Source organism: Zingiber officinale, chromosome 11B (assembly GCF_018446385.1).
Source record: "Zingiber officinale cultivar Zhangliang chromosome 11B, Zo_v1.1, whole genome shotgun sequence".
In the NCBI taxonomy this organism is placed as follows: domain Eukaryota; kingdom Viridiplantae; phylum Streptophyta; class Magnoliopsida; order Zingiberales; family Zingiberaceae; genus Zingiber; species Zingiber officinale.
Genome location: NC_056007.1, coordinates 73452679 through 73476594, shown reverse-complemented (window position 1 = coordinate 73476594; position 23916 = coordinate 73452679). Strand labels below are relative to the sequence as shown.

Below are 23916 nucleotides of genomic sequence, written 5' to 3'. Positions count from 1 at the left end.
TGGCGAACAGTAGCAGAGAAGCGTAGTGCAAGCGTTGTTGCATTTGAACCTTGTCGTTGCCTTTATACTTCATGATTTAGGGATTCCAATCGATTTGGTCTTACTTCCCAATTGATTGCCACGTTAGATCCAGCCAATCCTAGCAATCCAAAGCTCATAACTTGCATAATGATCATATCCCAATCGTTTGATTGATGGATTGGGGTAGATGGATCGATTAACTGATCGATCTAGATGTCTTCTGTGCTCTCATGGAAGACCCCAAAATTGATTAATCAATCAATTTCACCTACCTCGCATCATCACGAGAACCATCACTAATCGATCAATTGATCCATTAGAGTATCTCAATCGATCGACTGATTGATTAGGAAGTCTTCTGTGCTCACGTGATTTCCTCTCAATCAATCACTTGATTGATTGAGCTCCTGACGACAAAAAACATTGCCCAATCGATCCACTAATCGATTAGACTCTGGTTCAATCGATTATCTGATCGATTGACTAACCCTAACTACTTAACTTAAGTCTAGGGCTTCCAATCTCAATATCCGATCAACTTTGACCTGTTGGTACTCCTTCATACCTAGCATCTGGTCAATCTTGACCTGCTGAGACTTCGTCACCAAGATTTCGGTCAATTCTTTGACCCACTTGGACTTTTCTCCCCATGCCAAGTGTTTGGTCAACCTTGACCCACTTGGACTTACCATCTCGTATCAAGTGTCCGATCCTCCATGACCTTGAGGCAGTTTTGATGTGGTCAACCAAGTTATGTTAGGTCATATGTATTTGATGCCTTGTATCTAAGTGTGCAAGAACTTAGAAGCACAGGAAGTCGAGCAAAAGATGCAGCTAGCAAGAAGGATGACATGAGAGAGAGTCGAAGGGCTTGGTGCGTCCAAGGGGTGAGGTGTTGCGGAAGAGTACATTGGCAGATGAGAAGTGTGTGGTGTTTCTGAGGGATGAAAAGCCGGAGCGAAAGCTTGCTCAAGGAGAAGGACAGAAGACATGTTTGGGTGAGCCCTATTCCAGATGGACAAAATCACCCAAGTAAATGGAGCCAGAATGGAGGAGAAATCGGGCAGTCAACTTTAAATTGATTGTCCGAGCGCTCAGACCCTGGGGTACCCCTAGGGGCGCCTCCTCATTTGTGAGGCTAAGCAAGGGTGTCCTGGACCAGGAAAATTCTATCCTTTGCGAACCATTGTGATGTGGGTAAAGTTTTATCCACGCCGAGGCGCCCGGCGCCAGGCGCCAATTTAGGTGCCCAGAGCTGCTACGTCAACAAAAGGGTCAGATTTGACTAGCAGATTATAAATAGAGCTCTAGTCTCAGTAGTTTAAATTAGGGATGTAAACGAGCCGAACAGTATTAGGCTCGAGCTCGGCTCGTTTAAGTTATATTCGGGCTCGAGCTCGGCTGGAGCTCGAATCGAGCTTTTATCACAAGGCTCAAGCTCGGCTCATTTTAGAATTATCAAGCTCGCGAACAGTTCAAGCTCGACTCGTTATTAGTTCAATTATCAAAGTTAACGAGCCTAACTCGTTAAGCGAGCTCGGGCTCATTTTCGGGCTCGTTTGGAACTCATTTTTGGCTCATTTTAAAGCTTATTTTAAGGCTCGTTTTAGAGCTCATTTTTTGGCTCATTTTTTTTGCTCGTGAGCCTATAAACGAACATGTTCGCGAGCTCACGAGCCGAATATCCTTAAGCTCAAGTTTGGCTCGATAAAAATGTCGAGCTCGAGCTCGGCTCGATAAGATAAACGAACGAACTCGAACGAGCTTTTTACTGAATTGAGCTCCGAATAGCTCACGAACCGTTTGGTTCATTTACATCCCTAGTTTAAATCATCACTTGTACACAAATTATTTTCCTTTTTTATTCTACTACTTTGTGAGCTATCAACACTTTAAGAGGCTACTCTGTCGGAAGGAGAAATCTAGTAAGTTTTTCCTAGTCTTGGATTAGCAATCCTGTGATTGCAAACAAGCAAATTCTGTGTCTCTTTATTTTATCAATTAGTTTATTAATTCTTTTATATATAAGTGTTTCTCTAACTTTGTTTCAAAAGATTGAGAAAGGTTTGATTTTATTTTTAGGGCAATTCACCCTCTCTTGCCAAACACACCATAAAGGGACCTACGCCACCTTATCTCCCTTTTCCATTTAGAGGTTTGTTAGTAAATTCTAGAGCAGGTCCCATCTTGCTAATTTAACCTCCGAGGTTCCTTCATCTAGCTCCAGAAACTTCTCCTAGAGTTCTTTTACATAGTCATAGGTGCATATATGGTTGACTTCTTGGGGGCAATAGTATGCTCAGCAAATGGAACTCTACTTTGTCGTTGGCCATAAAGTCAGCTTGCTGCTTCTTGTTCCATTGGAGGACTTTTTTTATCTCCGTTCTCATCCCTAGGTGGTGCTTCAAAACTATATTTTATAGTGAAAAGAATATTAAAGTCAGTTTTGAAAAATACCTCCATATGACGCTCCTAGAGCGTGGACTCACCGTCAAACTTCGGTGATGAATGCAATATCCTACCATCATCTTGTTTCTTTAGTCGGTGGTTAATCCTTCTAAGGTGTCCGAGCTCTGACACCACTTGTTGGATTGGGTGAACCAGCTAAAGGGGGGTGAATAGACGATCTGTCATAAAAGTTAGAACCTTCTCTTGCTTTTCAACTTAGCAAGGACAATTAGTTAAAAAATAAATAACATAAAGAAATAAGAGGCATAGAGGTTATTTGGTTACAACTTAGGGGACTAGATCTTCTGGACCGCCTTTCCCTGGTCCGCCCCTGGACCACACCTGCTGTATAAAACGTCTCTCACGTGTAAAACACGTGCACACCCTAACCTCTCTCGCTCTCCAGCGCCGCTCAACGCGAAAAATCCCTAACCTCCCTCGACCTCCACCATCGCCTCCCTCCTCCCTCTCGCTGCCTCCCTCCCTTGGTCTCCAGCGACATCTTGCGGCTTCCTCCTCCAACGTCGTCTCCAGCGACATCCTGCGCCCTCCCTTCAGCGACCTCTCTGCTGCATCGCCGGCCTCCGACGACTTCCCTGCTGTGTCGCCGGCGTCCTCGACGACCTCCCTCCCGCGACTTTCCCGAACGCGACCTCCATCCCTGGCACCGTGTGGAAGAAAGCAAAGACTTTTTCTGTTATTAGGTAATAGTGGTTCAAAAACTTCTCATTTATTGTTACAATTTCGATTTCCTCCTGATCGTGTTAGCAGATTTTGTGATGATATTTCTCAGTTTAGTTTTTTTGTGCTACAAATGCTACTTGATTTCCACAAGGATAATTAAAGTAGTTACTAGTGATTTTAAACTTTGCCCAAACTAGATGGACAAACTTTGCCCAAACTTTTTGATTTTAAACTTTTTTCCTCTAGATCACTGTTGGATGATTTCATGCATGATCAAACTCTCTAATTTTTTTAGTTCTGTCAAAGAAAATGCAGAAATCAAGTAGATGGATGATGATGTAGTGAATTAGGGTGTTTATATTTTGTAAGTCAAACAAATACCTATTTACTTTTGATGGTTTCACAATGAATTTCATTGGCCAGTTTAATGGTTTTTTGACGAGGCTGTACAAATTATTAATTTACAGAAATAAAAAAAATTATTAATCCAAGACTAACGTGGCCATGTTAGCAGTGTGAGTGTAAAATACCCTTTCACATAGGAATATTTTACAGAAATATTTTAATTTGATTATATGATTCATAGGAAGTCTCTATAATATTTCGTACATACCCTTTCACATTTAGCTAGTGTGAGTGTAAAATAAAATTCATGCAAATGGTAGCAAGTGTAAGTTACTTAAAGGTTTTACATGATGGACAGGTGATGTTAAGCATGACATTCTTGAAGTGAATTAAGGCATTTTATGCAAGTTTGGAGGGTTGTTGTTAGCTTTTTTTAGTCCAAAATTCTATGTTTTATTTTAATTTATGTCTTTTTTTGCATATTGGTGTTGTTCAGGTATAAGGTAAGAAAATCCTGGCAGTTGGCTCTTCATCAGCATCATCTTTCACTCGAAGACGTATGAACGATGAGCAATGTGACACTCCCCACATATTACGTTATTGTGGGTTACGAGCTACTCTCCAAACATCATGGACGGAATCTAATCCAGGAAGACGATTTTTTTCATGTTCAAAATATAGAGTAAGTTTTCGTTATATCAACACGGTATTGTGAGTTTTTTAATTATTGAGTTTTAATTAAGTTGATTTGAAATTCAGCAAAGGGGTTGTGGCTTCTTCTTATGGCATGACCCAGAACTCTCAGAAAGAAGTAAGACAATTATTAATGAGTTGAAGATGCATAACAAAAAATTAAAGTTAGAGATCAATGAATTGAAGAAATGTACTAGTTACGAGGGCACAGGTGACTACAATGATGTTTTGGATGATGGGAACAACAATCATGTAATTATGCAGTTGAGAGATGAAATATGTTCCTTGAATAGGAAATTTAGAATTGCTATCGCTGTAGTTGTATGTATTTGGATTGTGATGATGAGTATGTGGTTAATGTAACTTTTTTGTGTCAAAATTTGACATTGTGATGTAACTCTAAATGGTGTAACTTCTTTACTCATGTAACTTGTTTTGTTTTGCCGATGAATCTTTGACTTTGACATTTTCCTTCAACTTCTTCTATTAGACAATGTTACAGAACTATTCTCTTTTATTTTGATTTGATTCATTCTAGGTTGTTGGTATTGAATTTTACACTTATTATAATTCATGTGCTCCTTTAATCTAACATTATTTTTGTTGTGACTAGCTCGTGTTGATCATATGAAGTTTGTTGTCCTTTGTGGATGCATGGTGTTCCATTGCATGTTTTTATGGTTCTGGTGATGTAAAGAATATTGGAGAATTGAAGGAGAATTTGGGAACATATATGATAAGGCTGCATTTGGTATAAATTATTTTTGCTGGGTGCTACATGTTATCAGAGCCTAAAATATGGTTTTTCTAGATCGTTTGGCATTATTTGTTTCATTGGCATCTGGGGAAGCTTTGTCTAAGTTGTTAGCAGGTTTATTCAATTGGATGAAAATTACTATAGGCTGAGCAGTGCAGTAATATCACAACAAACTGATCTCAATTTCAGTTACAAACTGTCAATTCCCAACTGATTAACAGCAGCTACAAACTTCCTATGTAAGTCAATAGACCAAACACCCTTGGCTTTTTTGAGTAGTTGTATCATCAGTCTCCTGGATATTCTCCTCAGAGTTGTCATCGCCTTCGTCATTCTGGTCCTTCCTCTTCCTTATAAACTTTTCATTGCAATTGGGCGAGCTATTCATGTACAGACCGTCAGCAGATTCTTTACTAACGATTTGGTGCTTGTCTGATTCTTCCCCATCATCAAAATGGCTATACTCTTTGTGTGATAACTTCCTTCTCCTTACAACATGCTGCCATATATTCTTGAGCTCCTCAATCCAAACTGGTTTGAGCAAGTAGTCACAAGCACCATGAGTTATGCCTTTCATTACAGTTTTGGTCTCACCATTCACAGAGAGCACTGCATCCAACCAATTTATCACAGTTAACCTCTGTGGAGTTCAAAGATTCAGTAAACCAATAGAAACTCACAATTGCCAAATAAAAACATTTCCAAAATGGTTTCTGAAGAAGAAACTAGCATGCGTACTAGACAAGCATATATTATTGTACAAATCATGGATGAAATTGAGATCATCCTTGGCTTACTGATGACCGGAAGGTCCATCTCCAGAAAATGGCACTGATGACCGGAAGCTTTGTTCAATTGGATTAACTAGAAACTGATTAAATTATATAGCACCGAGCCAGCATTTCCACAAGAAAATGGCACGATGACATCTTTATATGGCACTTTATGCAAGGACTGAACAAGAACTGAATGAAACAAAATAATTTGTCGTGATGTATGTAGTGAACCTAGTCACAACATTATTCCAAATCCTATATCCTGCCAATCTTACCCTGAAATGTAGACTGACAATCTTACACTGCACTATACCACTGCAACAGCCATCAAACAACACCTTAGCAACAACCATTACTCTATGAATTAGAAAACTATCAAACATCTCAAAGCACACATCATCATAAACAATTACCGAAAAAACATCAGTAGAATCTTAACATCAGTAGAATAGTCCAGAAAACAACAACTTCATAAAAAAAAACCTACAGTAGAATCTAATTCTTCATAAAACAACTTCAGTAGAATCTAATTCTTCATCCATTAATTTTCACAATATAAGAGAAATTTAGCCCATCAAAAATCTGCAGCTTCCAAATTTTACAAAAACCTGCAAATGCACAACACTTAAAATTCCAACATTGCATATATACTTTAATCACCAAACCAAAGAACAAAAGTCACCGTACCTTTGTACTAACTGCATTATGGTAAATAATTTGTTGGAAGATAACCAAGATGAGATGATTGATGCACCTATAACATAATAGTAAAGCATTATCAAGTATATAGTTAACCGTAAACTATTAAAAAAAATAAGCTAAATTACTAAATGGTGTAACTTGTATGAAAAATAAATACTAGTGGTAAAATACACCATCTAATGAAAGATTGTGAACTTGTATTAAAAATAAATACCTGTGAAAGTTGTGATGCTAATAATGGTGGGAATTGAGTCTCAGTCATACTCACACTATCAACAGAGCTACCAATTGTTGGCACAGAATTTATAAGCTAAAACAAGAAAAAAAATACAATTTTAAATAGTTATAACATAAATTATGTTAGATTAACATAAGGTAAACAAATACCAACTTGATGATTGATCTGGTCATATTGTACGATGGGCATGCTGGAAATAGTTTGATCTACATCCTGTATTATACAAAAAAAATTTAATGATTTAAATTATTCAAATTTAACAACAAATAATACCAAATAAATAAAAATTTAAAAGTTATGGAGTAGAAACCATTACAATCGTTGAAGCTTGGTTTATTTTCCTCATTGCTTTTCCTTTCCTTGAAATCTTCTCTAACCCACCTTTTAACCTTTTACTTGAGACCGTTTTCTTCTTTGTTTTAATTCCTTTCACTCCTGTAGAGTTCCCTTCACCATAATCAAATTCCAAGGATTCTTGGCTCACTTTTGATTGTTGGACATTTGATTCATTGAATTGTAACTTATCATCCACCATCTTACATAAGCTCAACATGGCATCTTTAACAACATTGTAAGTGTCATCCCTTTCCGCTGCCTTGGTAATCAATTGAACATTCAACCCACACAAATCTTTGTATCGCATGTTTTGAAATACTTTTGGATCCAAACTAGCATTGTTGGCAGAAGCTTCATAAACTCCAAAATATCCAATTTTTGCTTTTCTTGTCCACATTTTCAATACATACTCACTTGGGATCTTCATGATATTATTCCACGTAAATATTTTTAGAATATGAGAACACAAAATTCCAGCAAATTCATATTTTCTGCAACTACACTCAATTTTTTCAGACTTCTTATAAAGTGTAACTATATGCAAGTTTCTCTTTTTGTAAGGAGTAACTTTATATTTTGTAAATGCATCAACATCCTCACAAATTTCTAAACTAGAATCATGAGATAAGCACCACTCTTGTTGAAAACACTTGTATACCTCAGGAGTATAAATTTCACTAGCATGCTTTAGAATCTCAATTGGAAACATTAAATATGGAACTGTTGTATTTGATCTAAAATCTGCTTTTAATTCCTCATATCGACGATCATCAAGGAGTCTTTGGAAGTAATTAAAGAAGTCTAAAAACTTATGTTTATAAGTCACATACTTTTTCACAACACTATTCATGCTCTCACTTCTTTGGGTTGTAGTCATATCCGCGCAAAACATTTGCCGTCCATATACTAAAGCCCATTTTTCCTTTTTGTTGTACATGCGCCTCAACCAATCATTGTCTTCAAGTGAATACTTAGTCAACATCAAATTCCAAGCTGAAATAAAATTTTCCTCTTCATCAAAATCATACACACATGAAGCAAAATCTTTAGCAAATTCTCTAAACTGAGAGAAAACTCCACTCAAATGTATGGCGGCATTTTGATAAATGTGCCAAATGCACAAATGATGATGTGTTTCAGGCCATCTGGAAGCTAATGCCTTTGCCATTGCTACATCCTGATCTGTAAGAATAGTAGTTGGTTTTTTCTCACCCATAGCTCTAGTTAATGTATCAAACAACCACTCAAAAGTCAAACTGGTTTCATCATATAATAAAGTTGCACCAAAAAGTATTGATTGTTTATGATGATTAACACCTACAAATAACGCAATTGGCCGACCTTCATTGTTCTTTCTGTAGGTTGTGTCAAAGCAAATAACATCTCCAAAATTAGCATAATCAGCTCTCATCTTAGCATCAGACCAAAAAATATTAGTAATCAAATCATCTTCATCAACTTGAATAGCATAGAAAAAATTAGGATCATCAAACTGCATTTTCTGCAAATACTCCAATACACCCCCTGTATCCCCAACTCTCATATTTATTGTTCTTTTGGATCGCAAGTAGTTTTTGTAATCCTCAGGAATAAATCCTAAATTCTCCCTCCCACCTACTTGTCTCACCATAAGATCATGAGATGCTTTTGGGGGGATTCCCACATCACTTGCAATCTCAATCTGTTTCGCTGTAGAAAAAGATATATTTCTATGACTTCTATAGAGGTGAGTTTTGTTTGGACTTGAGAGATAATGATTATGCTCTTTAACAAATTGCACCACAGTAAACTTACTTTTTTTTCGAATACTAATCTTCATTTTAGCCTCACAACCAAACCTAGTTTCATCACGACTTGCTTTGACATAAATATCTCGTTTGTCTTTTCCTCTTTTGCCTTGGGCACAACAATAAAAAAAACTCTATCAAGTAATTTACCCGATTTATCATTGTGGATTTTTCCTCTCCTTATGCCAAATCCAACTTTTTTAGCATATGTCAAATAAAATTGATATGCATCTTCTTCTGTATCAAATTCTAACCCCAATTGTGGTATATCCAAATCTGTTTCAATGTTTAAGCCTATAAAATCAAATAAACAAAGAAAAATGTATAAAAAGTAAAATTCGATATATTGAAACTCCATACATTTCCAATATGAATCTTATTACCTTCATCAATAACATCAAAGTCACCTTCCCGACTAGCTTCATTTTCTTCAAAGTTCAATTGACGACAACTCGTAGATTCACCCTCCATGGTTAGAGTCCAAGCTGAAACCTTATCTTGATGGTGAGCACAAACTGCATATCAGTCACAATTCAAAAAACTTCTAAAAAAATCATATTGTGTCAGAAGCAAACATCAAGGAGGACAGTAGAAATTGTGGATTCTGATCCAAGTGTGTAAAATAATTGATTATATTAACTCTTGTATGAAAAGAATAACATACCTCAACCCAGATAAAGGAGGACAGTGGCCGAGCTGACGGAATTCTCTACCTGCCACAGAAGAGTGTTCCTCACTCTGTGCAAAATTACTCAAGAACCTTTCTTCAAGCAAAGCCTAGGTATGATGACCATACACAAAAAGTGCATCATATTAGAAAACATCTTAACTGCAAAATATCCAAGTAACCTCAAAATGTAAAAATTAGTACCACGATTAAGAATGGCATGTAATCCATAATTGTAAGTAATGTGTCAGCAATCACAGTTGTCAAGTCCTAAAAGGCGTGTTCTTTATTTTTGCAACATGAAAAACAGATAGATTCATTCACAACCAGTAGGGTAGCAGAAATCAAAATCCATGTCTTATATTCTTAGAAAACAACCATGATGTCAGTTGGTGATTGTTCAAGTCTAAGTTGATTCAATTTGTAAGAATAAACTGATAAATGGGGCAAATAGGAACACTTTGTAAGAATTGACGTGTACGTTGGGGAAATTAGGAACACGTTTGTAGGGATGCACTGGAGGTGATGGCAGCGGGAGGGAGGTCGGCGATGCACTGGATGTTGCGGAGGTCGCTGGAGGGGGCCGTTGGAGGGGGCCGTTGGAGGTCGTCGCAGGGGCTGGAGGGCGCGAAGGTCGCTGGAGGCCGCAGGAGAGAGGTCGCCGCGATGCTGGAGGCCGCTGGAGGTCATCGCGATGGAAGTCGGCGCTGGAGGTTGTCGCGATGGAGGGAGGCGATGGAGCTAGGGCTTCGGCGTTGGAGGGAGGGAGGGAGGCGACGGAGCTAGGGCTTCGGCGCTGGAGGGAGGGAGGGAAGGGAGGGAGGCGACGGGGCTAGGTCTTCGGCGCTGGAGGGAGGGAGGGAGGCGACGGGGCTAGGGCTTCGGCGCTGGAGATCGAGAGCTTTGCTTTTTGCGTGGAGCGACGCTGAGGGTGAGAGAGAGGTTAGGGATTTTTCGAGTTGGTGCGTGCACGTGTTTTACACATGAGAGAGATTTTATATCCCCAGTTTGGTCCAGGGGCGGACCAGAGAAACTCGGTCCAGAAGATCCCTCCCCACAACTTAGGTGGTTATTAATCTAAGGCAATTGAAAACTCACTAAAATCTCCTTCGTAAAGACGGAGTAGCCTCTTACAAACTTTGGAAGTTCAAAAATAGTACAGAAAATGATTACAACGTATGTTATTGAACTCCTAGCTCCAAGGTGTTATTTATAGTATTCTGGAAAAAATTATTATTTGCCGACGTGGCTTAGAGGCGCTTCTAAAGCCATCTGTGGCGCCTCCAACTGGATAAAATTTTATCATCATCACAACGATAGCCTAATGGCTACTATTCATTGGATACACCTTCGATCAACTAGAGGCGCCTCAGCTACTATTATACTATTAATATGAGGCGCTCTAGTCCATCGGAGGTGCTCCTGACCTTTTTCAACAAAATTCATCTGAACATCCGAGGCACCTCTAATCCTATCGAAGGCACCTTGAGCACTACTCATTCGAATGGTCAATTTCAGAATTGACTATTCTTCGTTCCCGCTCTCTTGGGTAATGCTCCAGCTGTCTAGAGTTGAGCTCACATGAATCCAACTCCGACCTTCTCCTCAAGAAGACTTACTCCCCAGCTTCTCTTCCTTTGAATGTGTCGTGTGTGTCCTTCTCACTCCACCGGTGTACTCTTCCATAGCTTGTAATCCCTCAGATGCACCGAGCTCGTCGACTCGCTTCTCATGCTATCTTTTTCACTCGCTACGTCTTCCGCTTGACTTCTTGTGTTCCTAAGTCTTTGCACACTCAGATACAAGGCATCAAATACACAAATCCTACCTTAACTCAGCTGATTACATCAAAACTAACCTTGGATACTTGCAGTTTGTTTTGAGATCCTAGAAGGTAATGAAGTTAGAATCAAAAGAAACCTTACAATTGTGATCATTAGTGATTTTGCTAATCAATAGTAGATCGGAAGTGAATTGGGGAACATATAAAGCATTAGTATTTTTCCTAAATAAATTCTACCTCTCCTAGTTCCTTAATTGTTAAGTTGTGTTTGTTAACTACTTTAACCATCATATAGTTATCTAGTGGTTTGAGATTACTAATTTTATTTCTATCCATAACCATATGATAATCACAGCCTGAATGAATTAGCCAACTTTGAGAACTAAAAAAATTTAGAAGTGTTCTAGCAATTACCTTGATCATTTATGTATGTTTTTACTTGCTCAAGTTGCTTTGAGATGTCATTGATGGCAATTTCCAGAGTTGCAATATTGGCTCAGTTCTAGGATGATTTATCCTTTTTCTTTAAGTAATCAAGCCTTAGTTGTGCATAAATTCGCGCCAACATTTTTCCTTTATGTGATTCAGTTTCTTATAGTATCCACACACACACAATTTGGCTTTTTGTACTTTATTTGGCTTTTGTTCTTCTAGGTCTATAGTGAAATTGTGACCCTTTGATAGTGAAGCTTGTTGTAGATCTCTAAATCATAGCCCTGATCAGAGAAAAAAATTTCATCCTCATAATCTCTTGACGTAGAGGGAATATGATTTTTTTAAAGACATAAGAAGACCAAATATTATATCTTCCTCTCTTAGTTGTTGTAAAACTTTAAGGTCAGTTGTAATTGAACTTATATCATTCCATAGATATTCATCATCATCCAAAACTGGGAAATAATCTTTTCTTCCTTTTTGATTTATGCAATTTGTCTTTTGATCTCGAAGATTCTTCCTAGATTTGATTCTTGTCCATATAGATTACTCATCTGCTCCTAGAGGGCCTTTGATATTGTGGCATAGGTGACCATCGTTGTATGAGTTTTATCCATAGACTTTGATAGTAGAATAAATACTTCATCATCCCTCTCTTTCCAAGCTTCAAAAGAAAGGTTCGACTCAAGAGGAGGATCCTTTGTAATATACTTCAAAAACTTCCTTGAGTTTAAGGATCTTTTAATATGAGTGACCCAAGGAAAGTAAGTAATTAGATGGATTGAGAATGATAGATGAAATAGAAGATATTGTGTTAAACTTGCTTGCAGATCTCCCAAGTTAGCGAAAGGTATAGAGACTCATTAGGGTTGCTCAAACTAATGCACAGAATAAGCTCGAAACCTCCTTTTGGAGCCAACCTTTTCTTGGGATGGTTTAGTGGTTAGCGTATGAGGTATTACCATCATGAGCTCTGGAGTTCAAATCTCGGCAAAGCCGAGATAAATATCTCCCTTATGTGCTAGTCACTATTCCAAAGACTAGTAACCACCTGTGATTTACCTCTTTCGTATTAGTCCTAGGATGGGTTGACGGGGATGCTAGGGATAAACATATTCATCTTTTGCCACCATGTTAAAAATTCATGAGATTTTTTTTTTGAATTAAGATTTATAGATGTATAAGACAAAACACTACTCTCAAGAATTCGCAAGATATGTTACAAAGAGTGAATTATGAAGAAAAATGAAACTTCTCTTGCAAAAAGGGAAGATTGTCACTATTTTTTTTTTAGAATAAGAAAAGTAGAGAAAAAGAGCTTTGAAAGCTTTCTACAAGAAGAGGATTTCTTAATTGTTTTAGAGATGGATTAAACCCTTATTTTATACGAGGTGGGATGATTAATTAGTCGTTGCCAACCAGCCGGTTGTATTACAGACAAATAATGACAAGTATATCAACAAATTGATGACGAATTTGATAGTCAATTAATGATGAGTAAACTAACTAACTAGGGGCTAATTTTACAACCAAACAATAGGGATGACTAGCCAAATAATGCCAGATTTTAAACGGGATAAAGATTGATTTTCAGCTTGAATTATCTCTTTTGTATTTTCAACAATCACTCCCTTTATATCTTCGCCATATCACCTAATTGTATCATGTGATTGTTACATATTATTATAGCGGCTATTTCTTTACTTGGTATTTCTCGTTAGAGTTTTATCTGATCATTTTTTTTATGCATGGTTAAGATCAAATGCAGCAACAATTTCTCAAACTAGAACAGCCTTTATTATTGGATAGGCTTAAAGGAGTAGCTTGAGCCTCAGGTTTCTGAGCTGAAACCCAAGTTAAGCTTTATTGGCCTATAGATAGCTATCGGCTAGTTAGTTGCTCAACGCCTCACTGTAGTTCCCTCACAGACTTTGGTGCGAAGATGGACATCTCAGATCCCCTGTTGAACTTGAGTCGTCTGGCCTCCTCCCGAGAGATGCGATACGAGTTCATGAGCACCTCAACCGGCAGGCCACGAAGCACGGAAGCCTTTCCTACGACTTGGCTCACCATGGCATTGTCGTTGGTCTTGAAGGCGATCCACTCAAACTGCTCGCTCCGCGATTGCATGACCACAACGAAATGCTGAGGAACCACCAACAGTTGACCCTGTCGGAGTTCACCGTCGAAGATAGTGCGCCCTCGGTGTCCAACCACTTGCATCCGGCAACTTCCCCTCAATGCGTACATTATGCTATGAGCATTCACGTTCCATAGGGGAGCGACAAGAGCATTCTGCACAAAGTAATTTTTTTAATATATAAAAAAAATTCATTAGATACGTATTAACTGATATATTGAATGTTACCTTTCGCAGTTGTCCCCTCACAGCACTCATCTGGATGAATCTGAGCATGGGAAGCTTCTGGCTGTTGAGAAGGGTAATCCTTCCAGCTCGTGGATTGTAGTAGTCAGCGAGCATCGCATCGGCCATGTTCTGTTTGTTCTTCAAGGTGCAGTAGGTTTCCTCTAGTCCATTCCTCGGGCATTGACCCTGTCGTTCTTCCTGCTCTTCTTGCTGCTGCACTTGTTGTTCCATCCACCGTGATGGACGCAACATCTCAAGTCCTCTCTCCACCAGGACGATGTCTCCTCTCCTGTCTTCCGGATTCTGAATCTTCTTCGCTACCTCCCTGTCCACGCCCAGTGCCTCCGCAAGCAAGTTAGTGTCGAAGCCACTGAGGAGATTGACTTCCTTTCTCTCTTCTGCCCTCTCCATTTGTGCACCTTGCTCTGCTCGTCTCTCCCTCCCCGCCAATAGGAAGTCCTTTATATCATACGTGCTCATCAATTAGTTAACTTGATGATGATGATGAATTAATTAATTGTTTAGCTAATAAATGTCGATGAATGAATATATATATAGCTGCAAACCCTGTGAAGGTTATCCAACTGGTTGGCGCCGCTGCTCACGTCGGAGATGGTGATGGCAACGAGGGGAACCTCGCCGTTGTTGTAGAACCAGTGTGCAACTCCGTTAGGCACGGCGATGACGTCGCCCTCGCGATACTGTTGGATGCGCTGGTGCTCGTCCCGGAACCTCTGCTCCTGCCCTGCTTCCTCCATCTCGCCCCATTGCTGCCCTGCCGCTTGCTGCGTCCACTGGAACGTCTCCGGGCAACCAGGGATCACCATTCCACCGACACACCTTCCTGTATATTCATTTATTATTTGATTTATTTGTTAGCAATCGGAATGTAGCCGGATTGTTAATTAAGAGGATAGATGCACGAGAGGAAGCGGATTAATTGATAAGGCAGTTAGGAAATCGACGCGCAATTGATGATGAGATGGAATTAACCTTGGACGATGTAGATGAGTTTGGGAGCGTTGGAGAAGAACGGTAGGAGGAGGCCACGCGGCTGGATTGTGCGGCGGTACGCGGACACGCCGGCGCACTGCATCTGCTGCTGGAGTTGGTCGAAGTACTCGGTGACACCGGCTTCCGACTGCACGCGGCGCGAGGGCTCGAGCGCGCTCAGCCGCTCGATCCCGCACATCCCCTGCTGGAACGTGAGTTGTCCGTACGGTTGCTCTCGCTCCTCCTGCCGGCCCACGCTAATCCGCGCGGAGCTGCAGCAGTGGCAGAGGAGGAGGAGGGCGCAGGCCCATGCGAGCAACGCAGCAGTCGAACTCATCACTTCTTTCAATGACAACTAGCTGGAACGAATAATGAACGGTACGGTAATGGTGAAGAGAGACGTGGGAATTGGGAGGGCATTTATAAAGCAAGCAAGATTTGGAGGGAGGCGGACTGGTTGGTGGCGCGGTTACGGCACGAGACAGAGGAGGATTGCGTAGAAGAGCCCCGCTGCTCGTTTCATGCATTCGAGCACGGGCTGCGCTGCACAGCTGCCATGGTTTGGTGAGAAGGGGACGAGTTAGATCGGTTGGGAGCACCAGCTGCGCGCAACATCTGATCAGCTCTGTTGGGCATTGTCGATTCTTGAAGCACGGTCTCGTTGCCTTGTTCGTTCCCTACTGAAATTTCAGTAGGATTAGAATATTTTTATTATTTTTTTAATAATATTTATTTTTTAATATTCAAGGTATTTTTCTTGTATTTTAGTTATTTTTATTTATTTTTATATTTAGAGTAGGTTTAGAAATTTTAGAATTATAAATTTATTAATAATTTTTTCATTCTATTAGAATTCCTTTTATTTATTTATAATAGAGTAATTTGAGTTTATATGTTAGGATTTATTTCTTTATTTAGGTATTAAGGTATGAAAAAAAGGTAGATCCGATATCTTAGCGGCCTTCCTAGTATCGGTCCCACGGATATGGAGGAAGGTTCATGTAAGTATACAGGTTATAAGCGCATTGCGGGGTAAATCCCAGGTCGTCAGTTCCTGAGAATCGACTCCTGGCCATTACGTCAAAGATATCATGCGCCCACCGTCTGCGCTACGCCCTGGGACAGTATTAAGGTATGAAGTTTATATAAACATGTGTATAACTATTTGAAGATTTATCTTCTATTTTTAATAAATTTTTTATTTTTGGAAAAATTAAGGAACTATAGTTTTTTTTAAAGGCATTTTCTCTTCTAGTCTTCTTCTCAAATCTTTCTTTTCATTAGTTAGTAGGATAATCATTATCATGTCCAGTATTAGTTGATATCAAATCCAATGAAAGATTGTTGTGGTGGTGCTCATGTTCGTACTAGGTGGGTTACGACTGAGGAGGCCTCACACCGTGGTCATAGCACCTAAAATGTGATTGAAGATTTACAGAGATAAGTTATAGGTTTAATCTAGTGTGTGACGATTAAAGATTTACAGAGGTAAGTCACAGATTTAATCCAGCGTGTAGTGATGGTAACGTGAAATTTTGAAGATCGTGAGGTACATGGTCAAGAAGAACAACATAGAGATCTCATATTTCGAGTTGATCTATCTGAATCTTCTGGTATGTCACAGATAGAGAATTTTATTGATTTGATCAACAAAGTAGAGCTGTTCTTCGACTATAGGCAAGTTCTGTATCAAATGAAGGTAAAGCTGATTGTCTTCAAACTTAGAGATCTAGCCTTGGCGTGGTGAGAGCACTTACGATGCTCACGAGACTGACAAAGCAAAACCAATATCAAGAATTGGAAGATGGAGAAAAAGTTGAAAGGTCATTTTTTCCCCCCTTTAGTTACACTAAAGCTTCGTTCTAGGGACAAATAGATATTGCCTTGGAGGTCGATAGCTTTGACCTAGGGCGGATCCAAAAAATTTATTAAGAGGGGAAAAGAGCCAGATATTACAAACAGATCCAGAAATTTTATCATGCGGGTAAAGAGCCAGATATCACAACTACATATATAAAAAAAATCATCACATAATAAAAATTAATTGACGAACACTACTGATAAAAAGTATCTCTGAAAAAAATAATTTCTTTTGATTTGTGTATTCAACTATAAATTAATGGAAGGATCTTTGGATGATATTTTATTAATTATAATTTATGTGTAATAAGAGGGCCTCTCCTAGTGGAGCCGCCATTAGCCCTTGAGATGGCTTGAATGGATTTAAAAATAATTTAGAGGAAGAATTTGATTAAGAAGAAGTTGATGAGCTTGAAACACTGTAAGTTGTGAAAGATGGATGCGACTGGTGTGACTAAAGATCCAATTTATGACAATAAATTATCAGACGATAAAGGGAAAAAAAAAAGAAGGTGGAGCAGCCGTTTGTTGTTGGTCTACATTCGGATTTCCTCTTTCTGTTGTTTCAGACCCCATCATCATTATGAGAAAAACCTCTGCTGATAGCTCCTCTTCCACCACCATCATCTCTGTGTAGAAATTAAGAGAAGGAAAAAAAATTAAGCATATTATTGGATCTTAAATTGATACAGAGTATAAGATCTTATATAGTTAAGTTAAGAAACCCTAACCTCTATTAAAATAGGAAAAAGTCCAAATTTCCCTAAAAGCTATAAACAAATAAATATATAATCTAACACCCCCCTTCAAACTCACGATGCTACTGCTAGAAGTATTGAGAGTTTGTCAGATAAGAAACGAAAATATGAAGCAAAATGTGTCTTGGTAAACATATCAGCAATTTGTAGCTTTGAAGGAACACAAAGCTCGACGGCTGCTCCGAGCAGTTCCGATCGCGCCCGGTAGATAGACACCGACACAAAGTGCTTGAACTCAATTCCTAAAAAGTGTTGGTTGTTGGTGCAATATCCCACAGGTCAAGGTTGACCTGGTTGACCAAGCTTGAGTCTTGGTTTGAGTTTCGATGTTTGACAATACAAGACTTCGATGATATGGACAAGTGCAAGTGCAGTTGTTCATTTGGGGAGATTGTTTGGTGAAATTCCCCTCTGATCAGGGTCTGATCAGGTTGGTTGAAGAAGAAGTCAAGTAGGTCAAGGTTGACCAGATACTTGACTGGGAAGTCCTAACTTGGATGTTAGGCAGAAGGAAAATCTTGGTGAGTGAAGCCAGGTGAAAGACCTAGTGAGTGAAGCTAGGCAGATGGAAAGTCCTAGTGAGTGAAGCTAGGCAGTGAGAAAATCCTGGTGAGTGAAGCCAGGTGAAAGTCCTAGTGAGTGAAGCTAGGCAGTTGGAAGTCCTGGTGAGTGAAGCCAGGCACGGGGAAAATCCAGATGGGTCAAGGTTGACCAGACATCTGGTGAAAGTCCAAGTAGGTCAAGGGATTGACCGGATACTTGGCACGAGGAGGAAAGTCCAAGTGGGTCAAAGGGATTGACCAAACACTTGGTGAGGGAGTTCTAGCAGGTCAAGGGGGACCAGATGCTAGGCATGATGTACCAACAGGTCAAGGTTGACAGGATGTTGGTTTGAGGGGCTTGGGACTTGGTTTTGGGCAAAAACCAGCAGCTAGATCGATCAGCCGATCGATTGGCTGGAACCCAATCGATCGACCGATCAATTGGGGAGTCCCCGCAAGAAGCCTTCATCCCAATCGATCAGTGGATCGATTGGGAGGCAGTCGCGAGTGCACAGAAGCCTGCTGGATCGATCAGCCGATCGATCCAGAGGCCCCAATCGATCAGCCGATCGATCCAGAGGCCCCAATCGATCAGTGGATCGATTGGGAAGCTGCGATTTGTCGCGATAAGCCTTGGATCGATCCGTTGATCGATCCAGGCATTTCTTGAGAGCACAGAGGCGCTCTGGATCGATCAGTGGATCGATCCAAAGCCTCCCCGATCGATTGGGAGCAATCCAATCGATCGGGATCCGACCGTTGGCGTCGTATTTAGCTGCAGGCGTTCGATTCCTTCAGCAGCGCTTACACGATTCATCTCCGATCTTCACCAGCGACTCCACAGCATCTCTTGAGGTTCAGATTGCCAGTTCTTGAAGGATCTTGGAGAGACATCCAAGTCAAGAGGCGAGAACACAACAAGAAGGAGAAGCTAGGGTTAAGGTTTTCGATTGTAAAACTTGTAAGATTTCTTGTATTTGTGTTTCCCTTTGCTTTCTTCTTGTATAGAGAGATTGTAGGGCTTCTCCGCCTTTGGTAGTTACCATAAAGGAGTGTTATTCATAGTGGAGGGTGTGTGAGTGTGTGGATCCTTGGATTAGTCACCTCTTGTAAGGTGGATACCAAGTAAAATCCATTTGTTAGCATTGTTGCAGTTGTTTCTTGTATTTCCGCTGCACATCTTTGAAGAAACAAGCAACGTCAAGCACAAAGATCGCACCGAGCTATTCACCCCCCTAGCTATATTTCGGTCCCAACAAGTGGTATCAGAGCGAGGCCGCTCTTCACCGGAATCATCGCTGGAAAGGGAAAAGGTAGAGGGTGAAGAAGTTGGAGCAAATTCATCAAAGTCAAATAATTCAAGAAGCTCAACTTCAAGATGCAATTCCAAGATGGACTTGGATTTGACACAATTGTGCCTCCACCATTCACCATGGTAAGCTTCGATCTTTGGAAATCAAGGATCGAGAATTTCTTGATGGTGGAGATAGAGCAATGGTTTGCTCTAATGGAAAGCTTCAAGGCTCTAAGAAATTCAAAGGGCAAAGTTCTCAAGAGGAGTAAGTGGAGCCAAGAACAAATCCAAAGATGTGAGGTCAATGATAAAGTGACCAAGATTTTGGTCAATTTATTGCAGAGCAACATCTTGGAGCAAGTTGGAGAGTTTGAAGATGTCAAGGAGCTATGGAGCAAATTGGCAAAGATTCATGAGATCCCCTCCACTGTACCAAACCAAGAAGAATCCAAAGAGGGTGACTCATTGGATCAAGATCAAGAAGGAGAGGACTCCGAAGTTGAGAGATGCTCAACTTTCGAAGAAGAAGTCCAAGAAGAAGCTTCATCTTCGAGGGAATGCAGTGAAGGGAACAAGGAGGGAGCATACTCCTTGTTCCATGTACAAGATGATGAAGTCTCCACCTCTAGGATTGAGGGGGAGTGTAGATCATTGACCCTAGAGCAAAAAGAAGTTTCTATATCCGGGTCAAATGGAGAAAAAGAGGATGAAGAAGCTTCCACCTCCACAAGTCAAGCAAAATCAAATGGAGGAGTATCATCTTCGGATCAAGAGGAAGCCTCTTCTTCCAAGTCAAATGGAGGAGCAAGTGGCACCCCTACACAAGAAGGTATAAATATTTCAATTAATAATAACAATCATATTATATGTTTTGAGTGTAGGGAACATGGGCACTACAAGAGCAAGTGCCCTAAATTGGCCAAGAAGAAGAGCCAAGTGGCACTTAAGGGCAAGGAGAAGCCCAAGGAGATCATCCCCGGAACAAAGAAGAGCAAGGAGCACATTGTGTGCTTCTTGTGTAACCAAAAAGGACATTACCAGAGTCAATGTCCCAAGGGGAAGAAGGCGGTCAAGCCTCGAGGAGGAAGCTCAATTCAAGGGGGAGCCTCCAAGGTAAAAAGAAAGGTAACTTTTATTGAGCCTACCCCTTTAAATTATGGTAAAAAACATGCTAGTTCTAACTTATATCATTTTAATGCTATTTACCATAAGAATAAAGAGCACGGTAACATTAAAGAAAAACATATGGCTCTTCATGCTAAGACTACCACACCTAGGGTTAGGAAGGTAAGTAAAAGTCTAGGCAAGAACTCTAAGGATTTTAGCTACAAGCCTAGAAACAAAAATGCTCATGGATTTAATGGAAAACCAAAAACTAAGGACTTAGTGATGGAAAATCAAGTCTTGAGGTCAAGACTTGACAAACTAGAAAAAACCCTAAAAAGGATGGAAAATATTCTTAAAGGGAAAAATGAGCAAAATCTAGGTTTAGGACAACAAGGGTCATCCAAGGGCCATAGAGGTTTGGGATACAAACCTAAAATCAAAAAGGATGTACCTACTTACCATAGGGTTCCATACAGTTATGGAACCAACCCTAAGTCTAGAGGTCAAGTCAAGGATACAAGGGAAGTTATCCCTAGAAGTATCTTTGCAACGACAAACGTGACTAAGACTTCTAAGAAGTCTAAGAAAATCACACACAAGGTTACAAGGGAAGCAATCCCTAGGGTTGACTTAGAAAATGTGACCAAGGCTTCTAAGAAGCCAAACAAGGTCACTAGGAAGGCATCTATGGAAGTTATCCCTAATAAATACCTAGAACATCCAAGGAGCACCAATAGGTTTTGGGTTCCTAGGAGCATCTTCTCTACCCCATAGATGGGTTAGAGAGTGTCAACTCTAAGTGGAAGGGTAGTTAACCTAATCATGAAGAAGTTGACACTCAAGGAGCATTTTCAAGGTTATTATTAACCTTTGAAAATGAAATGGATTTATGATTTACTCTTTGAAAGAGTAAAATGTGCCAAATTTGAGAAGTATTGATGTTATTTTAAAATGGCACATATTGGGAAAACATAAGGAAATACCAAGTTGGGATTTTGGTATTTTCTTAGTGTCGCTCTTGTGGAAAAATGAAATATGCCAACATTTGAGGAATGTTTTAAATTTTTAATTGGCATAATTAATTCAAGAGATTAAAGAAATGCTAAGTTGGGTTCTGACATTTTCTTGAGGAAATTGGGCAATCTAGGGTTTAAGTTTTAGGATTAGCTATGTGCTTAAGGATACTTAGATAGATAATCTAGGTATAGTTTATTTATGCTAAACCTTGCCATGATTGTTTGCCCATTATATGCCATGACATCATGATTATTTTTGCATTCATACCTTATGATGAAAAACACAAAAATACCATGTCATGACATACATACATCATGTAGTTATAGGAAATTTTCTTTTGAAAATTATTTTTCTTTTTGATGTATGTCATAACATTATCATGCATAATGTTTATTTCTTTAAAATTAAGGACAAATGGCATTTATCAACATATGGTATCAACAAGTGACATCCTAGGTGGATGTTCAATATCCACAAAATGCCTAGATAGATATGCATGATCCCTAAATTAGGGCAAAATCAAATTTTACATCTCACAAAGACCTATAAGATGACTTGTATGTGTTTTAGTACACATTAGATACATGTGATATGTTAGGATGATGAACAAAATTCAAGATGTTGATTTAGTGCATTCTTTTGAATTTCTAGGTTCATCAAAACACATAGTTATGTGTTTTCCCATCATTGGAAAAGCTAATGTACAAGTCATGTGCATTAAGCCCAAGGAATATGGTGGGATATTGATTTTGAAAATGATTTTAAATATGTTTTGGAAAACCTTGATGAATGCTATCTTTTGATAGTAATCATCATTGAATAGTTGAACACAAACTTGAAGAAAACACTAAAGTTTTTGTAAGTTTTCAAGGTTGTGTCAATTTTTGAAAATGTGACGTATTTACTTAGAAAACTATTTTTCCATGATAATATATGCCCTAAATAATGTCTACAACAATTTTCATGATTTTTGGAATTTTGTAGAATTTTCTAGGGGTTTCTGAAGTTGACTGAAATGAAATTTCAGCAACTATCAGACCTCAATCGATCACCCGATCGATTGAAGGGTCTCAATCGATCGGGCGATCGATTGAGAGCAAGCTTCTCGCGAACAGAAGCTTCCTGGATCGATCCACCGATCAATCCAACACTCCTGAATCGATCAGTGGATCAATTCAACATGGTCCGACAGATTGGGACCCAACTCCAATCGATTGAAGTTGCTGATTTTGGCTGGGAAAGCCTGATTTTAGCATTTTTGAACCATGGTTAGTGTAGGTAACCATTCCAAACCCTTAAAAATATATTTGTATACATAAAAAGGGTATTTTCATGTTGAAAACAAGGATGGATTGGTTGTGGAAGACTAAATTGAAGTTTAGGTTGATTCAAATTTTGAACTTTTGAACTTCAAAACTTCTAAATTTGGGTTTCCTAAAGTTTTAGGGATTCCAAATCATTGTTGGTGCAATGACAGAAGATACGACCATGTCTTTAGGGGGAGTTACTCTTTAAGGACATGAAAATTATTTTTCATACACCTTGGAAGGTGGTTAACCTTCTTTTACTAACATGCTCAAGGTTGAGCGTTTGAACTTTAATGGGGAGTGGATATCCTCATTATTCAAATGGTTCAAGTTGGTATATGCTCATGGATGGGCATTTGACTACATTGGGGGAGAATGTAGGGTTAAGGATAAATGAAGGGTATGAGACCTTCATTCTCGTGTTGATCACAACGAATGAAGTTGTGAACAACGATGAGCAACTCTTCAGGGGGAGTGTCTCAAAGGGGAGAGTTTTCAACAAGTGAATTTGTTGATGTGTGCCCAAAGATGGAAAATATTTGTGATGTGTGCCAATAGGGGGAGAATGAAGGGTTTAAGTTAAGACTTCATTATCTAATAGGGAGTTTGCTCTCTTAGGAGGAGAATGAAGAGTTTAACTTATGCCTTCATTACCTAGTGGCATGAAGGAGGTTTAGGCTATGAGAATTAACCTAACTTAAATAAGGTATTGTCAAACATCAAAAAGGGGGAGATTGTTGGTGCAATATCCCACAGGTCAAGGTTGACCTGGTTGACCAAGCTTGAGACTTGGTTTGAGTTTCGATGTTTGACAATACAAGACTTCGATGATATGGACAAGTGCAAGTGCAGTTGTTCATTTGGGGAGATTGTTTGGTGAAATTTCCCTCTGATCAGGGTCTGATCAGGTTGGTTGAAGAAGAAGTCAAGTAGGTCAAGGTTGACCAGATACTTGACTGGGAAGTCCTAACTTGGATGTTAGGCGGAAGGAAAATCTT

General features: G+C 39.5%; 3 protein-coding genes across 3 annotated transcripts; all 3 read right to left on the bottom strand.

Moving 5' to 3' along the window:
- Positions 1-2765: 2765 nt before the first annotated feature.
- Positions 2766-5765, bottom strand: LOC122034024 (two-component response regulator ORR23-like). The gene is made up of 4 exons (XM_042593163.1): positions 5746-5765; positions 5209-5557; positions 2903-3130; positions 2766-2811 (listed from the first exon to the last, which is right to left on the bottom strand). Exons 1-4 carry the CDS (start codon positions 5762-5764, stop codon positions 2766-2768), a joined length of 642 nt encoding a protein of 213 aa, XP_042449097.1. The 5' UTR covers position 5765.
- Positions 5766-6290: 525 nt separating this feature from the next.
- On the bottom strand, positions 6291-8819 carry LOC122034023 (protein FAR1-RELATED SEQUENCE 5-like). The gene is made up of 4 exons (XM_042593162.1): positions 6981-8819; positions 6818-6877; positions 6641-6736; positions 6291-6332 (listed from the first exon to the last, which is right to left on the bottom strand). The coding sequence occupies exons 1-4, from the start codon at positions 8817-8819 to the stop codon at positions 6291-6293; spliced, it is 2037 nt and encodes a 678-aa protein (XP_042449096.1).
- Positions 8820-13580: 4761 nt separating this feature from the next.
- Positions 13581-15370, bottom strand: LOC122034022 (cocosin 1-like). The gene is made up of 4 exons (XM_042593160.1): positions 15034-15370; positions 14607-14884; positions 14041-14499; positions 13581-13967 (listed from the first exon to the last, which is right to left on the bottom strand). The coding sequence occupies exons 1-4, from the start codon at positions 15368-15370 to the stop codon at positions 13581-13583; spliced, it is 1461 nt and encodes a 486-aa protein (XP_042449094.1).
- Positions 15371-23916: the final 8546 nt, after the last annotated feature.

Coding starts and splice junctions, on each gene's coding strand:
- LOC122034022 (XM_042593160.1), bottom strand. CDS start 15,370: ATGAGTTCGACTGCTGCGTTGCTCGCATGGGCCTGCGCCCTCCTCCTC. Junction 14,500..14,606: donor AGTTGGATAACCTTCACAGG/GTTTGCAGCTAT, acceptor TATGATATAAAG/GACTTCCTATTGGCGGGGAG. Junction 13,968..14,040: donor TGAGGGGACAACTGCGAAAG/GTAACATTCAAT, acceptor TACTTTGTGCAG/AATGCTCTTGTCGCTCCCCT.
- LOC122034024 (XM_042593163.1), bottom strand. Junction 3,131..5,208: donor ACTACTCAAAAAAGCCAAGG/GTGTTTGGTCTA, acceptor ACACGGTGCCAG/GGATGGAGGTCGCGTTCGGG. Junction 2,812..2,902: donor GATGGTGGAGGTCGAGGGAG/GTTAGGGATTTT, acceptor TTTATACAGCAG/GTGTGGTCCAGGGGCGGACC.
- LOC122034023 (XM_042593162.1), bottom strand. CDS start 8,819: ATGAAGATTAGTATTCGAAAAAAAAGTAAGTTTACTGTGGTGCAATTT. Junction 6,737..6,817: donor ATGACCAGATCAATCATCAA/GTTGGTATTTGT, acceptor TTCTTGTTTTAG/CTTATAAATTCTGTGCCAAC. Junction 6,333..6,640: donor TAGCATCACAACTTTCACAG/GTATTTATTTTT, acceptor GTGCATTTGCAG/GTTTTTGTAAAATTTGGAAG.